Genomic DNA, 15,265 nt, shown 5'->3' on the forward strand with positions numbered 1-15,265 from the left:
TGTCTCATCCCAAAGGTGTGGTGAAACCAACTGTACTGTAGGATGAGTTCTATTCTCCGTGTCGTTCTTTACCCCTGTCCTCCTCTACACAGACGCCAGTCGACACAGAGGACCGGCAGCCTGCCCCCAACATCGACCACCTGCTCTCCAACATAGGCAGGACCGCTCTGCTCGGGGAGGCATCAGGTGAGGACACAATCCCATCACTGCCTGAACGCACCAATCACCAACCTGCTCGGAGCTACTGACAGCCTGTGCAGACCAATCACAACCCAACCCATACTGTGGCCAAACTGGCCAATAGGGTACTGTTGTTGTGTTAACAGCCACACAGATGAAACCACACTGCAAAGATAAAAGCATGAAATACATTGAGAATTATATGCACTTCCTGTGTTTCTCCCTCTCCTGATTATATCACTAGTGTGCTTTTACACTTTTTTCCTCTCTCCTGATTTTCTTTTCTTCTTTATTACTCATCTTTCACTTTGCCTTTACATTTCTGCATCCCTCTCTTAGCTGAGCCTGTGGAGCAGCCACTGCGGTAGGATGGGATTTCCCCTGGGAGTATGTGTGTGTGTGTGTCCTGGAGTGTGTGTGTGCGTGTGTGTGTGCGTGCGTGCGTGCGTGTGTGCGTGGGTGAGATTGTGAGAGAGAAAAAGAGGATGTGTTAGGTGGTGGTGTGATGGTGTTTGTAAGATATGAGTGTGTGTGTGTGTGTGTGTGTGTGTGTGTGTGTGTGTGTGTGTGTGTGTGTGTGTGTGTGTGTGTGTGTGGGTGGGTGGTGTTTGTGTGTTTTGTATGTGTGTGTCTCCATCGTCCTCAGAAGAAGTTGCACTCGTCTTCCTCTCAGTGTCAGATTGACTAAAGCAGGAGGTGTGTGTGTGGGGATGACCTTACACTGTCCCCTAGTCTCACTAATGAATTAATGGGATTAATGACTTTGGCTCCCTGGTGTGCTGTTAAAGCTGGTGTACCTGATGCTGTCAACTGTCCTCTGTCACTGAGAGAGGAAGCCCCTCCACAGTGGTCTGTCTGTCTGTCTGTTTGTTTGTCTGGCTGTCTGTTTGTTTGTCTGTCTGTCTGTCTGTCTGTCTGTCTGTCTGTCTGTCTGTCTGTCTGTCTGTCTGTCTGTCTGTCCTGTCTCCTACACTTGCTCCACTCATCCCTTTGGGCCCCGATCTATAGCCCCAGCTGCTACCCAGGGCTTTCATGACCATATGTGTATGTGTGTGTGTGTGTGTGGGAGAGAGACAGAGAGAGGGTGAGTGAGAGTGATGATTGAAGCCCATACTCAACATTTGTTTCTGCCTTCACTCCAACGCTACCTTCTATGTTAGATGTCATCAGTGTTTGTTGCCGTGATGTCATCAGTGTGTGCTGTGTTTTCCCCGCCCTCGCTCCCCTTCTTGAAAGACCCTGATCACATGCCATTCAACTTGATTAACCCCATGACAATCAGTGGTTTATCACCTATCTCTGCTCTGTGTTAATGGTGTGTGAACAGTGTCTGTCTCATAGGGATGGATGAAGGTCAGATGATGGGCACAGCACTTGGATTTAAGCAACATTATATTAGTTATAATAACATTTCCATATAGTGAAAGTGTAGTGATTGTGCATAAAATCACTAGGCTGCACAAGCAACTTCAAAGGGATTATTGATCTCTGACCAGCTCTGTGCCCTGCATCACTGCATTCACCCCCCCCCCCCAACCCCCCGCCCCCCATGTGAGACCATCCTCAGAGTGTGCCTTGTTCTGACCCTCTGTCTCTGTCCTCTCTCTTAACTCTGCAGACTCAACCAACAGTGACTCAGCTAAATCTAAGGTAAGGCCACCATTAAGCCCTCATTAAGCCCTGTTAATTTTATGTGTTTATATTGACATTATAGTTTATTTGACAGTACAAAAACAAGAAATGAACAACTTTGGAGCAAATAGTGAAAGGACAATAGTAGTTCATCATTTCAACAGGAAACAATGAGTTAGCGGTTGTGTAAATCATCCTTTGACTGTGTGTGTAACTCTGTCTCAGGGCTCGTGGGGGTCAAAGCGAGATCTCACTGCCAAGGACTTTCTGACCCTGTCCATCATGTCTGCCGTCACCGGACGCAAGCGCAGGAAGCGCCACAACGGCCGCCTGCTGGGCAGCAGCACGGATGACGACTCGGAGCACGAGCCAATCAAAGCCAGCCACCTAGGGACAGAGGAGGGGGAGGAGCCAGGGGGAGGAGACACCGCCCCACGAGCAGAGGGAGAGGAGGATGAAGATGATGATGAAGAGGAGGAGGAGGAAGAAGAAGAGGAGGTTAGAGAGAGAACGATAGAACAGAAGGAGGAAGAGGTGGTGGTGGGGTTGGGGGTTCCCAGCATGCCCTGCGGCGAGGAAGAGGAGGGACGGCAGACTGTGATGCTGCCTCATGAGGAGGAGGAGGTGGTCAGGGCGGGGGTGAAAGGTCGGCCCTGGCGGGGGACTGAGGATGCACGCTCCATCGTCTCTGGTTACTCCACCCTCTCCACACTGGGGCGGAGCTTGGCGTCTGAGGGGCGGGGGGATGATGCTGACGATGAGCACAGCGAGATGGTGAGTGAGACGGACAATGAGAGCGGCTTCGCCTCGCGCTCCCTCACCCAGGAGAGGCCAGAGAAACACCCACCCACCCCCACTCCCACTCCCACACAGCCACAGACACAGCCACAGACACAGCCACAGCCACAGACACAGCCACAGACACAGCCACAGACAGCACCACGCAGCTTCCTCTACACACACTACAAAGCCCCGATCCTCTCCACCACACCCCACCCTGTCACCCCCACCCCCTCCACACACACTCAGGACCCTGGGGAGAGGAGCGACGGAGGGGCGCGGTCCACCACCCCCTCCTCTTCCTCCTTCTCCTCCTCCTCCACCACCCACAGACTGCACCCCCGGCCCTCTTTCAACTCCCACAAGCTGATCCAGTGTGACACGCTGGCCAGGAAGAAATCGAAGGGGGAGAAGGCCAAAGCTCGCTCCCTGGACCTGCTGGACCTGTCTGGGCCCTCGGCCGGGGAAGAGGGGGCTGGGGCAGTCAGAGCAGCCAGGGCCCAGGGTTCCTCCAGGACCAACCCTTCCTCAGGCAGCAGTCAGGAGAGCCTGCGTCTGGCCAGTCCCAAGGCAGCCCTGCCGCCCAGTGAGGCTGCCTCCTTCACTCCCAGCGGGACGGGCCAGGGCCAGGGTCAGGGCCGGGGGTCTCTGGCAGACCAGGTGCGGGCGCGTCTGATGGGCTCGGCTGATGACCTGCGCCTCGTTGGGCTGAGGAAGCCCCTCTCCCCTGAGACGAGGAGGAAGAGACGAGCCTGGCGCAGACACACCGTGGTGGTCTCACCTACGGAGACGGCAGACAAGAGGTGTCCTCTGGCCACCAGCGACTTGTCCCTGTCCCCTGCCATGCCCAACCAGGAGAAACCACCAGGGCCACCACCTCATGACCCCCAAGGACATGCCCCAGGACAGCCACTCGTCCTGGGGCAGGAGCCTCCTGCTGCACGCCGCGCCCCTGCCTCCAGATTTCACCAGTACCTGTAACCACAGGAGGCGTTTTAGAAGCCTTCTCAATGGTCCCCACTCTCCCTCCCAATGCCCTTCTCCTCTGAGCTGAACTGTAGACCTGGGGCTGGATCTGCTGTCTCTGAGAGGGTCACATAGCACTGACTGCAGGTCAGTGGCATGGTGGCAGTGGACAGTAGACAGTAGAGCCACATGCTGACAGAAGGGGCCGTCTGAGAAAAGTCTCCGCTCCCTAGTATTCTCACCACGCTCCCTTTTTCTTTTTGACCAGCTCCATTTGCATGGCAAGGGGCATTCTAGTGTTGCCAAAGCTTTTTTTTTTTTTTCTTTGTGTGTGTGTTTTCTTTTCTTTTTCTTTTTTCTTTTTTTTTTTTATAATACAATACTGCGATGGGGCAGAGACACAGACAAACCTCATCACAGTCAATGTTACAGCCAAGAGCTCTCACTCAGTGTGCTACTGAATACTCTGGTCCTTCCTGTCCTCTCTGTTCCTTCCTGCCTGACAGAGGAAGTGGGTTGTCTCCTCACAGTGGCCAGGGAAGGCGGTGCCAAACACAACCTTCCCAGGGTTCCAACAGAGAGTGACAGTTAGAGCAGAGTTGCAATTGTCTTTCATTCCCAGTGATGGCCACGCAGTGAGGCACAGGCTCTGGGCTTACACACACACACACACACACACACACACACACACACACACACACACACACACACACACACACACACACACACACACACACACACACACACACACACACACACACACACACACACACACACACACACACACACACACACACACACACACACACACACACTTGCTGAGAGAGAAGTACATGCAGTATAATACTGTCAGTATTGGGGTGGGAACAGTTATGAGAGGGATACTTCTTGATCTGATCTTTCACACCAGCACTGACTTCACATATCAGTCTTCCTTGATCTGTTACTCTGTTGACCACAGAGAGCACCGAGCTCTAACATTCTGATCTGGCTGATAACACACAGAAATAACACACATGCACACACATATACACACACACACACACACACACACACACACACACACACACACACACACACACACACACACACACACACACTGGTATGTAACCCAGCTGTCCTTTTTGTTAATATGTTCATCTTGTTTGTATGTGCGTGTGTTTGCTTGACAATGCCCGTGATTATGTCTGAGTGTGCAGGTGTTTGTGTGTTGAACTATTTTGTAACATTTGTACAAAGCCTTGTTAAGTTAACCTTGTAAATATATATATTACATTATCATATTTGTTTTTACTTTTTCAGTTTCTTTTTTTATGGTTTACAAAAGTGCATACAAAAGTGCACAATAATTTCCTTCAAGATGTTACTTGAAATGTTTCCCTTAATATATTATTTTTTGTTTTATACAGTATATATTATATATATTTTTTGTATGAAAATAATAAGTACTTTTATTGTGATTTGACCTCTTGGGTGTACCTGTTGAAAGCAAACAAAAGGAAAAACCTAAACGCAACTACAAGCCTGTCAGCCTGTCATAGATGGCCTTTCTCTGTGTCTCTCAGTACTATGCAGAAATCCTTCATCACAAAACACATAACCTACCCGTACATCTCCTGTGAGATTCCCCTGTCTCACAAGTAAATACAATCTTTATTTCTGGGGGCTGGAATGCTTCCTTCAGCATACTGTAGCAAGATGGCCTCTGTTTCTGCATTTGAAGAAGGCCATGTTCTCTCCCTGACACACTGCTACTGACTCAACCAGGTCTGGAAACCTCCCTAGACTGGTGTTCCCCCAGAGACGTTGTAGCCTGTCGCCATGGTATTGCCATGGTATTGCCATGGTATTGCCACGGCCACAACACTTGTGCTGTTGATCCTTGTATTGTTTGGTAGCAAACAGGGTTTCACATTCATTGGTTCATTTCCACATATGAAAAGCAGATGTTCAATAAGATAGGAATGCATGGTCTACATGTGCTGTCCCATTGCAATTGGCTGAAAATGCTTGGTCAGTGGCTCCTGAATAGCAATATTTCAACCAGTGACATATTCTATCTTTGATACATACTGTACATTTGTTCTTCTTATATCTTCCTCAATTCCATCTCTGCATTTTGTTTTCTCTACTTCTTTCACAAAGTTTGAGTTAGAGAAAACTGAACATGGTTATTCCTTTGCTTATCCCTTATCAAAGAACATTCATACACTATCACAGAAGACAGTTATAACTCATAATCCTGTGATCATATACTGTGTCCACATTCAATTAGATTAAGCATGTGTTGCTGATCTCCCAAAAACTAGGGAATATTTGCTGTCATTTGTATGGGTGACAGAGAAAGTGCTAAGCATTGATAGCATGTCTTATTAATTGACATATGACATGATTGTAAATGTGTCCTGCAATGTTACATTTGTAAAGTATGTCAATGATATTTGTAATATTTGAGTATATTTAGTGTACTAAACCATCTGTAGGCCTACATGTTTAATCGTGTCACCTAAAATAACATTTCATGGCTTGTCTCAAGTGAATCATCACTTGATGATTGAGAGTGAGTGGGGAACTTAAATCACAGAACTAATTGACACAAATGACTGATACAATGTGGCTTCCTATTGGTAAGCATTATAGTTGTGCTGTCAACTTTGGTCAAACATCGGTTTTCCCTTCCCAAAAGATAACTTTAAGTCTTGATCAGCTGAAAAGTGAACTGCCCCTCAAACAATGTAATGAGGAACTTTTTAGAATTTGCTATTCCCTCACCCTCAGAAGTCATTGGATTTAATTTAATTATTGTTAGTCTTGTCTTACTGTACCTCAACTTTTGCCCTTCAAGTGCCTGATTTCTGGAGTGTGTTTTTGTTCTGCGGTGCCATGGTCACACCTCGTCCCCCCATTATTATTTTTGAGTCTCAAAGCCTAAAACCTCAATCTTGATAATTCAGTCTCCTCTCTCTTCTTGTTGCTGGTCTTACATCCTGGACACTGACCCAAAGATGTGTACGTATAGTACACATGACAAGCAGCTTCTCTGAGAGGCTAATGAAAAGCACACTCTAGCCAAGGACATGTCTATGCAGTCTCTTTGCCTCTAACAGGCACTAACAGCAACATTCCTTATGCTGTGAGGGGAGAGGAAGCATAGTTTCTCTCACCTGCTTTTCTAAAAAAAACAGAGGATTTTGTTCATGCCTACAGTGTTCTGTATGAATATGGTACACCTAACAGGCCCTACTCAAGGGTAGCATTAGGCAATACCTAGAAAAGGAGAATATGGTACCATTCATTTGCATTAGATTTCCTTTGATGGATTGTTTGAATTCAAACTGTCAGTCTGGCAGACACAGCTGAACTGAACCAAACTGCCCATGCCTTCATCAAAAAGAGTAAATTGTAAACACTCAGAATACACTCAATGTGTGTTAGCTGTCCGCTTCTTGAAATGTGATTTACCTAATGTTGGTTATTATGTCTGATAATCTTTTGTACATATATTGTCTGGATATGTAACATATTGTATTGTGTAAAGTACATTTTGAATTGCTTTGAGTAAACTATCTAATAAGAAAATGGCCTGACAAGGTTGTCCACCTGAAACCATTTCCTTCAATGGCTTTGTGCTTTAAAGCAAGGTTATATGATGTAAATAAACAGAATTATGTTTAAAAAAGATCATTGCAGTGGTGAATGTTTGTATTGGCTTCTCATGGTTAATAAATTAGGCCCCTATTAGATTAATGTTAATACATAGATCTCTACACACAATTACAAGCAACAATTTCAGTAGCTATGATAATTGTCATTCTTCTACAATCCACCTAAATCACTGCCCAGAATCTGAAGATAAGGGGGTATTGGGATGAGTAAACCAGTAATTGTTTAGGTAAACTACTCCACTGCACCACAATATTCAAAAGGACGGGTAGTGCCCTCTAGTGGCTGCAATCGAGCAGCACATAATAGGAGGAAATTGATCATAGAACACTACATTTCCCATAACGTCGCAGCATAACAACGTTACGCTGCGGCTGCGCTGAGTGCGCCCTCCCCTGCATACCCTGGTACGTTCAGCCGCAGCGAAGAATGTCGAACGAAATATAAATAAAACCGCAAACATTATGTTTCCATGTAGCTTTGACAGTGCCTGTCGAAACGGTTTTGACTAGTGGAATTTGCCAAATAAACCAGACAACCCGGACTCGCTAGTAGTAGTGTTCTATCCAACTCAGCTAACGTGTCGTCAGCTAGCTAGTTAGCATAGCTTACAGAAATGTATCCATTGTTGTGATCCAGCAACTCCCCCCGTGTGCAATCGATTATTTACATGTAGTGATCTCTACCAGACTGCCGCCAGAAATCCATTAAAACATAGAGATTGCTTGGATTTCAACAATCGCTTAGGCTATAAACCAAGGGCCATATATGTAATTTCTAATAATATATGGCTCTGCATAAACCTATCCATATAGTATGTTATTCATGGTGCACAATTGAAGGTACAATTGATGGTATAAACATCTGGTAGCCAAACAAATATACCCCGCTTTATAAAATATTGCTCATAATGCGAGTACCCCTATACCAACTCGGTGCCATTGGAATACGAGGTCAGGAAAATCCGAGGATGCGATGTATGCCAAGTAGGGCCAGGGGATGCTCTGTCTGATAGAGCCATTGAGATTAATACTACTGTATTTGTTGTTGTCGATTAGTAGAACAGGTATCGTAGGCCTACATACACATGTACTTTTACACTGAGAATGTCTTACAGGTAGGATTGGTGACGTGTCAACACTGCAGTTTTTGATCACTTTAAGTAAGTTTCCCAGACTCTGCAACTAACTCGATATTTATAAAATCAGGTTATGGGAGATGTCCATCATAAACTCACACTTTATACTACAGTATTTGGAATGCAACCCATATTGCTGTTTATTGTCTTGAAGGGTTGTATTGTATGTGCCAATTAAGAAAATGTGCTTCAAAACGCAGTTTAAATGTGTAATAATCACACTGAAGCTTGATCCAATATAAAGATGATCAAGCCTTATAAAAACAGACTATTTAAAATGTTCTGCAGTTCATCATCACTCTTGAACCACTGAGTTGGTTACTAGTCTTGTTTTAGAAGACTATCAGGTTGGGAGAGTCATCTGGTTTGTGCTTGCCTTGGGCCTAGAGCATTACTGCCATGTCACATACACTTAGCACAAACAGGTCAAGGTGGCTTCTGGATGGATAAACAAAATATATGATTGCGTTTGAAATTGTGAAACCTTTACAGTCCCTGAATATAATTGCACAATGTCTAAATTCAGACAGCAAGTATAATGCAATCCCAACTTACCTGATGGGTTGACAGTTGCTCAAGTCAAAAGAGCTCACTGTTCATAAACAGACATAAAAAACAAAACATTGGCCACCTTGGGTTTATAGGTTGGTTATTGAGTGTTAATGAGTAATACAAAGAGAAAATGTGTTGAATTCTAATTTCATGTTGGCTATATGTACCTAGTTTGTTCAGTACAACATGATAGGTCTATCTGTAAAATGGCTTGCAAATATCACAATTTAAATGCGACTACACGTAGCCCATCAACCTGCAGAGCCATACTATCATGTAAATTAATATAAGTACATGCAGATAACCAGGACAATTCTTTATTTACCCTTATGAAGAAAATGTGAACATACTAGGCTATTTGTATTTACAAATTCTTTGAAATTATCAAATAATGCTTGGTTTGACAAAATAATTAGATTTGGACAAAGTAGACTACACGCCCTGTTGATTAAACACATGTTGGGATATAGTATTTTAATGCATACAATACTGAAGAAACGGGGGAACAAAAACATAACGTATTTTCAAATACATTCTCTTTATAAAAAGAATTAATTATCTTTGAAATATATACATTCCTTCTTGAAAAAAGTTTCAACAGACGCCAACAGTCCAAATAGAAAGAAATATCAAGTATTGTAATGCAATTTACAGACTGTACCGTCCAAATAGTTAACAAACCGATTACATAAAACTGGTGACAATTTAAAAATTCCTGTGTAAGTCCCCATTTTTCCTGTTTATTTTTTTTTTTATTTTTTTTTCCTCAGTTACCTGGTTTTGTCCATTTAATCACCTAAGGTGACAATCTGTCCTCGGTCCTTGCTCAGCAGATTCTGCTCACTGTTCTGCGACCTCAGTCTCTCCACTTCACTTTCCAACTCTCTGAGCCGCGCTGAGTCCGACTGGGGCAGCGGGCTATCCTCGGTGACGCTGGGGTCGCTAAATGCGCGTCGCAGCCTGTTGTTTTCCTCCTCCAGACGGGACATGCACTTCTCCAGTTCCAGGTACTCCTGAACTAGCTCTTGCTTGGTCATATTTTGAAGACTCTCAACGTGGTACTTCTCATAGGTCTCAGAGAAGTCTCTTTGAAGAAACTCCCCACCTGCGTTTCCAGGCCTCCCGATGCCGTCGCTGCCACCACCGCTACCATCCTCTTCCTCGTCGTCGTTTTCGACATCATCCTCACTGGCTGTGTCTTCCAAGAGCCGTCGGCCACCCATCTCTGTGTTAAGATCCGGTTCTTCTCGATCATGTTCGTCCATTAGAAACTGTGTTGTATTGTAGGGGGCTACAGGCAGCCCCTTTGCGAACATCTCTTCCCTCACTCGGGAAGCCCGTGCAGTCTCTCTCTCATCGAGTTCTTTCTTTTCCTCCCAGGACAGTTTGAAATAAGGCTTCCAGCGACGCTTCTTTTTTGAGGGTCGGCGCCTATGCTTCTTCTTACCCTGACGCGTATCTGTCCCAGTGTCGGAGTCAATTCTCTCGATGTGGCCACTCTCTCCTTGCACCTGACTCAGGGTCTCCTCATGCGGTCCATCTCCACTGTTACCGTGGGCAACGAGACCACCCTCTCCTGCTGCATCAGCTCCGGGCTCCTGACAAGGCCGGGTTACGGCTGGGCACTTAGGAAGAGCGTTTCCGGCAACGAATCCAGAGCACACCTCCCTCTGCCCGCCTCGCATTTGCCATAACTTGTCAGATGCGATGCCCCTGCCGCTGTCAGCTTGCTGTTTATCTCTATATCGCCCCCTGTTGCCAGTCTCCGGTCCACCGTTCCCATTGGCTGGGGGATGCTCAAAAATTGTTCCGTTCCCACCTGATGTGGTATCTGAAGTTTTCAGGTGATGGGACTTCTCAAATCTTGCTTCTGCCATCCTGGTAGGTTGGTGATGGGCTGTTTCCTTACCACATCTCAGTTGTGCTCAGTTGTGCTCCTAAAAGTGAATCAAAATATGTTTAGCCAAGTTTCGCAAAGTATTCTCTTTCTATGTCTCAAGATGAGCAACATATAGCCTACTTAAAAAAAAAGAGTTAGATTTAACTTTGAAACATTCACTATCGCTAAACTTAAAATCAAAGTTCTGAATGGCAACACTTGTTACTCCTCAAATGATTCGTCAGAGCTATTGTAGCTAACTACCGTTAACTATTTCAGTGCTGCTAGAAATCGTCGCCTTTCCCAAGTTGGAGCTTCGTCGCCACAACAGTGTCCAGTGTGCTACTGGAAAGGAAGCAGTTCGTGTTTATATATCAATTCCGCCGCTGCTAGTGCGCATGCTGTTTTTCTTGACTCGAACTGTTTTATGGGCTGTGTAGTTTTAGTGTCGTTAAAATGATGGCGAGCTCCACCTTAGAAAACTACATACTCCACAAATATAACGCAATTGACAAACGAGTAAGCCAATCACATTTTAGGACATATAGCTGAATTAGCCCCACCCTTCGCTACTACTATTGGACAAGAAGGCAAATGCGCTGTTGCTAAGCTTAAACTGTATTTTAATTGGTTTTCGCAATAGTCAATCAAGTGCACATTGGCCTCATGAGGAAAGCAGTTTTCTTGGAAGCTACCACGTACGAAGAGAGGGGAGAAATGCAAAAACGTTTTGAGAGCATATTCATATTAGTACATTGATCGACATCACATTGTCATTATAGACAATAAGTATATTACAACACTGTAGCCTTTAGCAGTTCTTGTGTATTTTTTTTACTTATTCTACTTCATTTCACTCCTACAGTTAATGTGAGAATCCTTTATTTTAAACAACATGAAACGCCCTCCGTGGACAAACTAGTCCGTTTTTTGACTAACATGCAAAAAACCCAATTAACTAATCGTATTCACGCGTTATTCTGTTTGTTAATGTTTTAGCAATTACAGCATTGTTGATGTGGTTTCATATTTCGAAATCATTGTTGATTGTTTGAATATTTTCTCTCTGTTGCGGAGCGATATCTAGCTCACCTTCCTTTACAGAATTGTAGCGCAAGGAGAAGAAGACAGGGCTTTTCAGTGGAGCAAACAAACCACCTCTTTGGTGGTCAGACTAGCGAGTTGGCTAGAGTGTAGAGAAGCACTTCAACATGTATCTACTAATACAACGCTTGAATGCTGGTTGAGTCTGCGAAAGATCTCACAGTAACTGCATTTGTTTGTCATCTGTAACGATAGTTATCTTTTGAATTAACGGACCCAGCCTCTTTAATAAATGCAAAGCGGTATCACTGAGCTAACTAGCCATGCTAAAATTAACCAGGCTAACAATAATAGCTGACGTATTGATAAAAAAAACAACGAATAAATGATTGCCAGGATAGGAAAAGCCACCTAATAGAGGATGATTACATGGCCATATCCAGTACATACAGTTCGTGTTTTTCACGAACGGTTGCACTTCCAAACATTAACTAGTTTTGCAAGCTAACGTTAGTAGCCATAATGAGCTAGCAATTGCGAACCAAATCGAAGAAGCAACTAGCAAAGATAGCTAGCCAACTGCCATAGCTAACTAGCTATATAATAATTGTCCTGTATGTAAGGCTTAGTGGGGACGTTATCTATCTACTGTCAGTCATTAAATCCAAGTAAATATGCATTACTCTAATGGGACTGACTGGGCTATAACGTTACATCGAAGTTAGCTAGCTGTCCTCATAAATTAAATAGGAGACAAAGAAAGTAGCGAGCTAGCCATTTCATTTGGCTCAGTCATTGACTAGCTGGCGTTAGCCTCGCTAGCTAACGCGTTAGTTGTTTTTTTTTGTCAGTCTCTTTATCTCAAACCTCAAGTTTATTGTCGTTGCCATGACATGGCCTGTAAGTTAGCTAGCTAACTCTGTCATGTCATATCTCCCATATCTCTTGTTTGATGGTATAGCTAATCAATTAGCTATAGGAGTGATAGTGTCCCACTAAAACTAGGGCTGTCTTTGTTTTGCTAGCTAGCCAAGTCTAATGATAATTAAGATGAACAGAATAGGCTAGCTATTTATTTCCCCTATTTGTCTGACCAAATGATGGCCTTTGGAGAATTGCTGAGACTTCAAAGTACTGAGATATATCTTGAAGAGATCATAACTATCTCAACATAATATATGAAACTGGTTTATTAAGAAATAAGCAAGTATAGCAACTGCACACCCACAGCCACAGTCTTTGCTATGTCCTTGACTGTTAACAAGAAAGACTGCTGCTGTGCCATTTTGTGTGCCATTTCAACAGTGGACAGTCAGTGGGTAAGCCACTTCCTCAAGCCCCTGAGTGTCAATAGACCCCAAGCACATAAATACATACACAGGACTGACCAGATGTTTTTGTCTCTGACCTGTGTCAGGTCTGGAGAGTGGTTACATCAAGCTTTTGGCCAAACCTGTGTCTTTCTATCACAGTACCTATTGTTTCTATAAAGAAGAGTGACTGCTTGGGGTATCAGGAAGAAGGGGAGGAGGCCGCTAGGGCCCTTTATGGTGCTGGAGGGAGGGTGGTTGAGTAATCATGTTTAGGGGGTGGTTCAGGGGGCAGTGGTGTTTGGTAGCAGCTCCAGATGCCTGGGCAACAGTACAGCAGCTCCTCCTGGATCAGAGCCTGAGAGGATTATTGGACAAGTGTTAATCTCTCACCCTATATCTTTAGTAACATGGCCTGGTGCAATTGAGAGTGAGTGAAACAATCTACACAGTTCCTATTTCTCATTATACTTACAAAAAAAAAAAAAGTGTCTTCTCCTATTCCCATCATGCATCTGGCCTGGCTCCACTGGCTTGTCTAGTATGCGTGCCACTCCCTGCCACTGGCACACTGCACATGTGTAGGCCTGGAACCGTTGTCTCTCTTTGCAACACAATGAAATGTTAAATATTCGCTCATTGTGTGTGTGTGTGTGTGTGTGTGTGTGTGTGAAAGAGAGAGAGAGAAGTGCTGAAGTGAACTAAATATATTGGGATTGGAGTCATTGACCTTGATTTGATTATTGATAAAGCATGAGAATTATATCTCATCTAAATACATAACTACTATGACGGGCCCAACTTGACCGGTGACTTTATACAGTTGTTTTACAATCAAGGCCTTTGAGTCAGCTGGTTCAGAAGTCTGTAAATATTGTGAGTCCTAGAACTGCTTATGTGTGTGATAAAGAGAGAGTGGAAGCGCAAAGCTCACATCTGTGCTGGAAGGACAGCACTCCAGACGTCCTGTGAATCAAGCTTCTTTTCCCTAACTTGAACCCTTTAGCTGAGCTCTCTCCGGGCCTCTCCTAATTATCCTCTTTATACCGTTATCAAAACCTAATTAAGTCCCAACCCCATGGGTTTGCCACTGCAGCATCTCAGACCAAGACTAATTCATCTAACCCATAGTCAGTGTTTCCCAGTGGTATACACATTGACATACAGCACCACCTGTTGAGTGCACCTCAGAAGCGTTTTTCACACAATGGTATGGGCAGGCATTTTCTCACACAATGGATGTGCATCCTGGTCACGCATAAACGGTGTTATTGGGGGGGGTCACAATAAATAACAAAAAGAAAAAGCAATGAAACTAAATGCTAAATTCTTACAGAACACCCCCGTTAAGATCTGAAACTACTTTTCCAAAGTTCAGGTCATCGTCATCACGCGAACAGCAACCACCAGAGACATGTTCTCTAGCATGATCTTTTTCCAGCCTAGTCTTCAGCACACGATTTGTTCATTTTAAGGGTTTTGATGACTGGTCTCTCTGGTGACTTAGTTGTGACTTTCTGATGACTTGATCATGATATTGGGGCCGATGGGAAATCCATTATTATCATAACATTCATTGATCGCAGCAACTTAGATTAACCGACAGGCGGCGCTCATTGATAAGACTAGCTACATACGTAGTGGGTTTTGGTGGGTGGCGCTCTGGTGTCAGTCACAGACTGGAGGATATGGCAGAATTACTACATTTTTGGGGGGATAGTGTTTTTATTATTATTAATGAAGACCTCGTGTGTTGTTTTGATTTGTGAAAGCTCTCAAACAAAATCCCTATGTATTTTTAATACCTACAAATGACAATACACTTGAACTTTAATTTGGGTTAAATTGTGTCTCTTCGTGCTCCTAATTGTTGTGCCATATGACATTAAACTACATTTGCAATTGCAAGTGATCTGAATAGGCATATTTTTCATGAGATGTGTAATAGACCTATATTAGGCATACTCCATCGCCTATAATTCCCGTGATTCAGTTTGAAATGTTTTGTGTGAGTGAAACCTCAAAATAGTCTTAGACAGACTTTTAAGTGTTTGTCAGGGGTACAGTTGCATGAGGTTGCTGCGCGCGTTTAACTGGAATCAGATTACGCACCTCACGCAG

The 15,265-nt window shown here is 44.3% G+C and overlaps 2 protein-coding genes across 4 annotated transcripts in view; one reads left to right on the plus strand and one right to left on the minus strand.

Annotated features, from left to right (window-relative positions):
- arhgap23a (Rho GTPase activating protein 23a) overlaps nucleotides 1-3,884 on the plus strand; it is a 28,404-nt gene extending 24,520 nt beyond the window's left edge. For all 3 annotated transcript variants that reach the window (XM_083676821.1, XM_083676822.1, XM_083676823.1), the window contains 3 exons: nucleotides 93-186; nucleotides 1,799-1,830; nucleotides 2,038-3,884. In XM_083676821.1, the coding sequence (XP_083532947.1) occupies nucleotides 93-186; nucleotides 1,799-1,830; nucleotides 2,038-3,573 (1,662 nt within the window). In that variant the 3' untranslated portion in view covers nucleotides 3,574-3,884. The remainder of the gene's footprint in view (nucleotides 1-92; nucleotides 187-1,798; nucleotides 1,831-2,037) is intronic.
- Nucleotides 3,885-9,212: 5,328 nt separating this feature from the next.
- Nucleotides 9,213-11,174, minus strand: hexim1 (HEXIM P-TEFb complex subunit 1). Its single transcript, XM_083677588.1, has 2 exons — nucleotides 11,055-11,174; nucleotides 9,213-10,848 (listed from the first exon to the last, which is right to left on the minus strand). Exon 2 carries the CDS (start codon nucleotides 10,786-10,788, stop codon nucleotides 9,700-9,702), a length of 1,089 nt encoding a protein of 362 aa, XP_083533714.1. The 5' UTR covers nucleotides 10,789-10,848; nucleotides 11,055-11,174; the 3' UTR covers nucleotides 9,213-9,699.
- Between the last annotated feature and the right edge of the window lie 4,091 nt (nucleotides 11,175-15,265).

This window comes from Argentina silus (genome assembly GCF_951799395.1).
Source record: "Argentina silus genome assembly, chromosome: 9".
In the NCBI taxonomy this organism is placed as follows: Eukaryota; Metazoa; Chordata; class Actinopteri; order Argentiniformes; family Argentinidae; genus Argentina; species Argentina silus.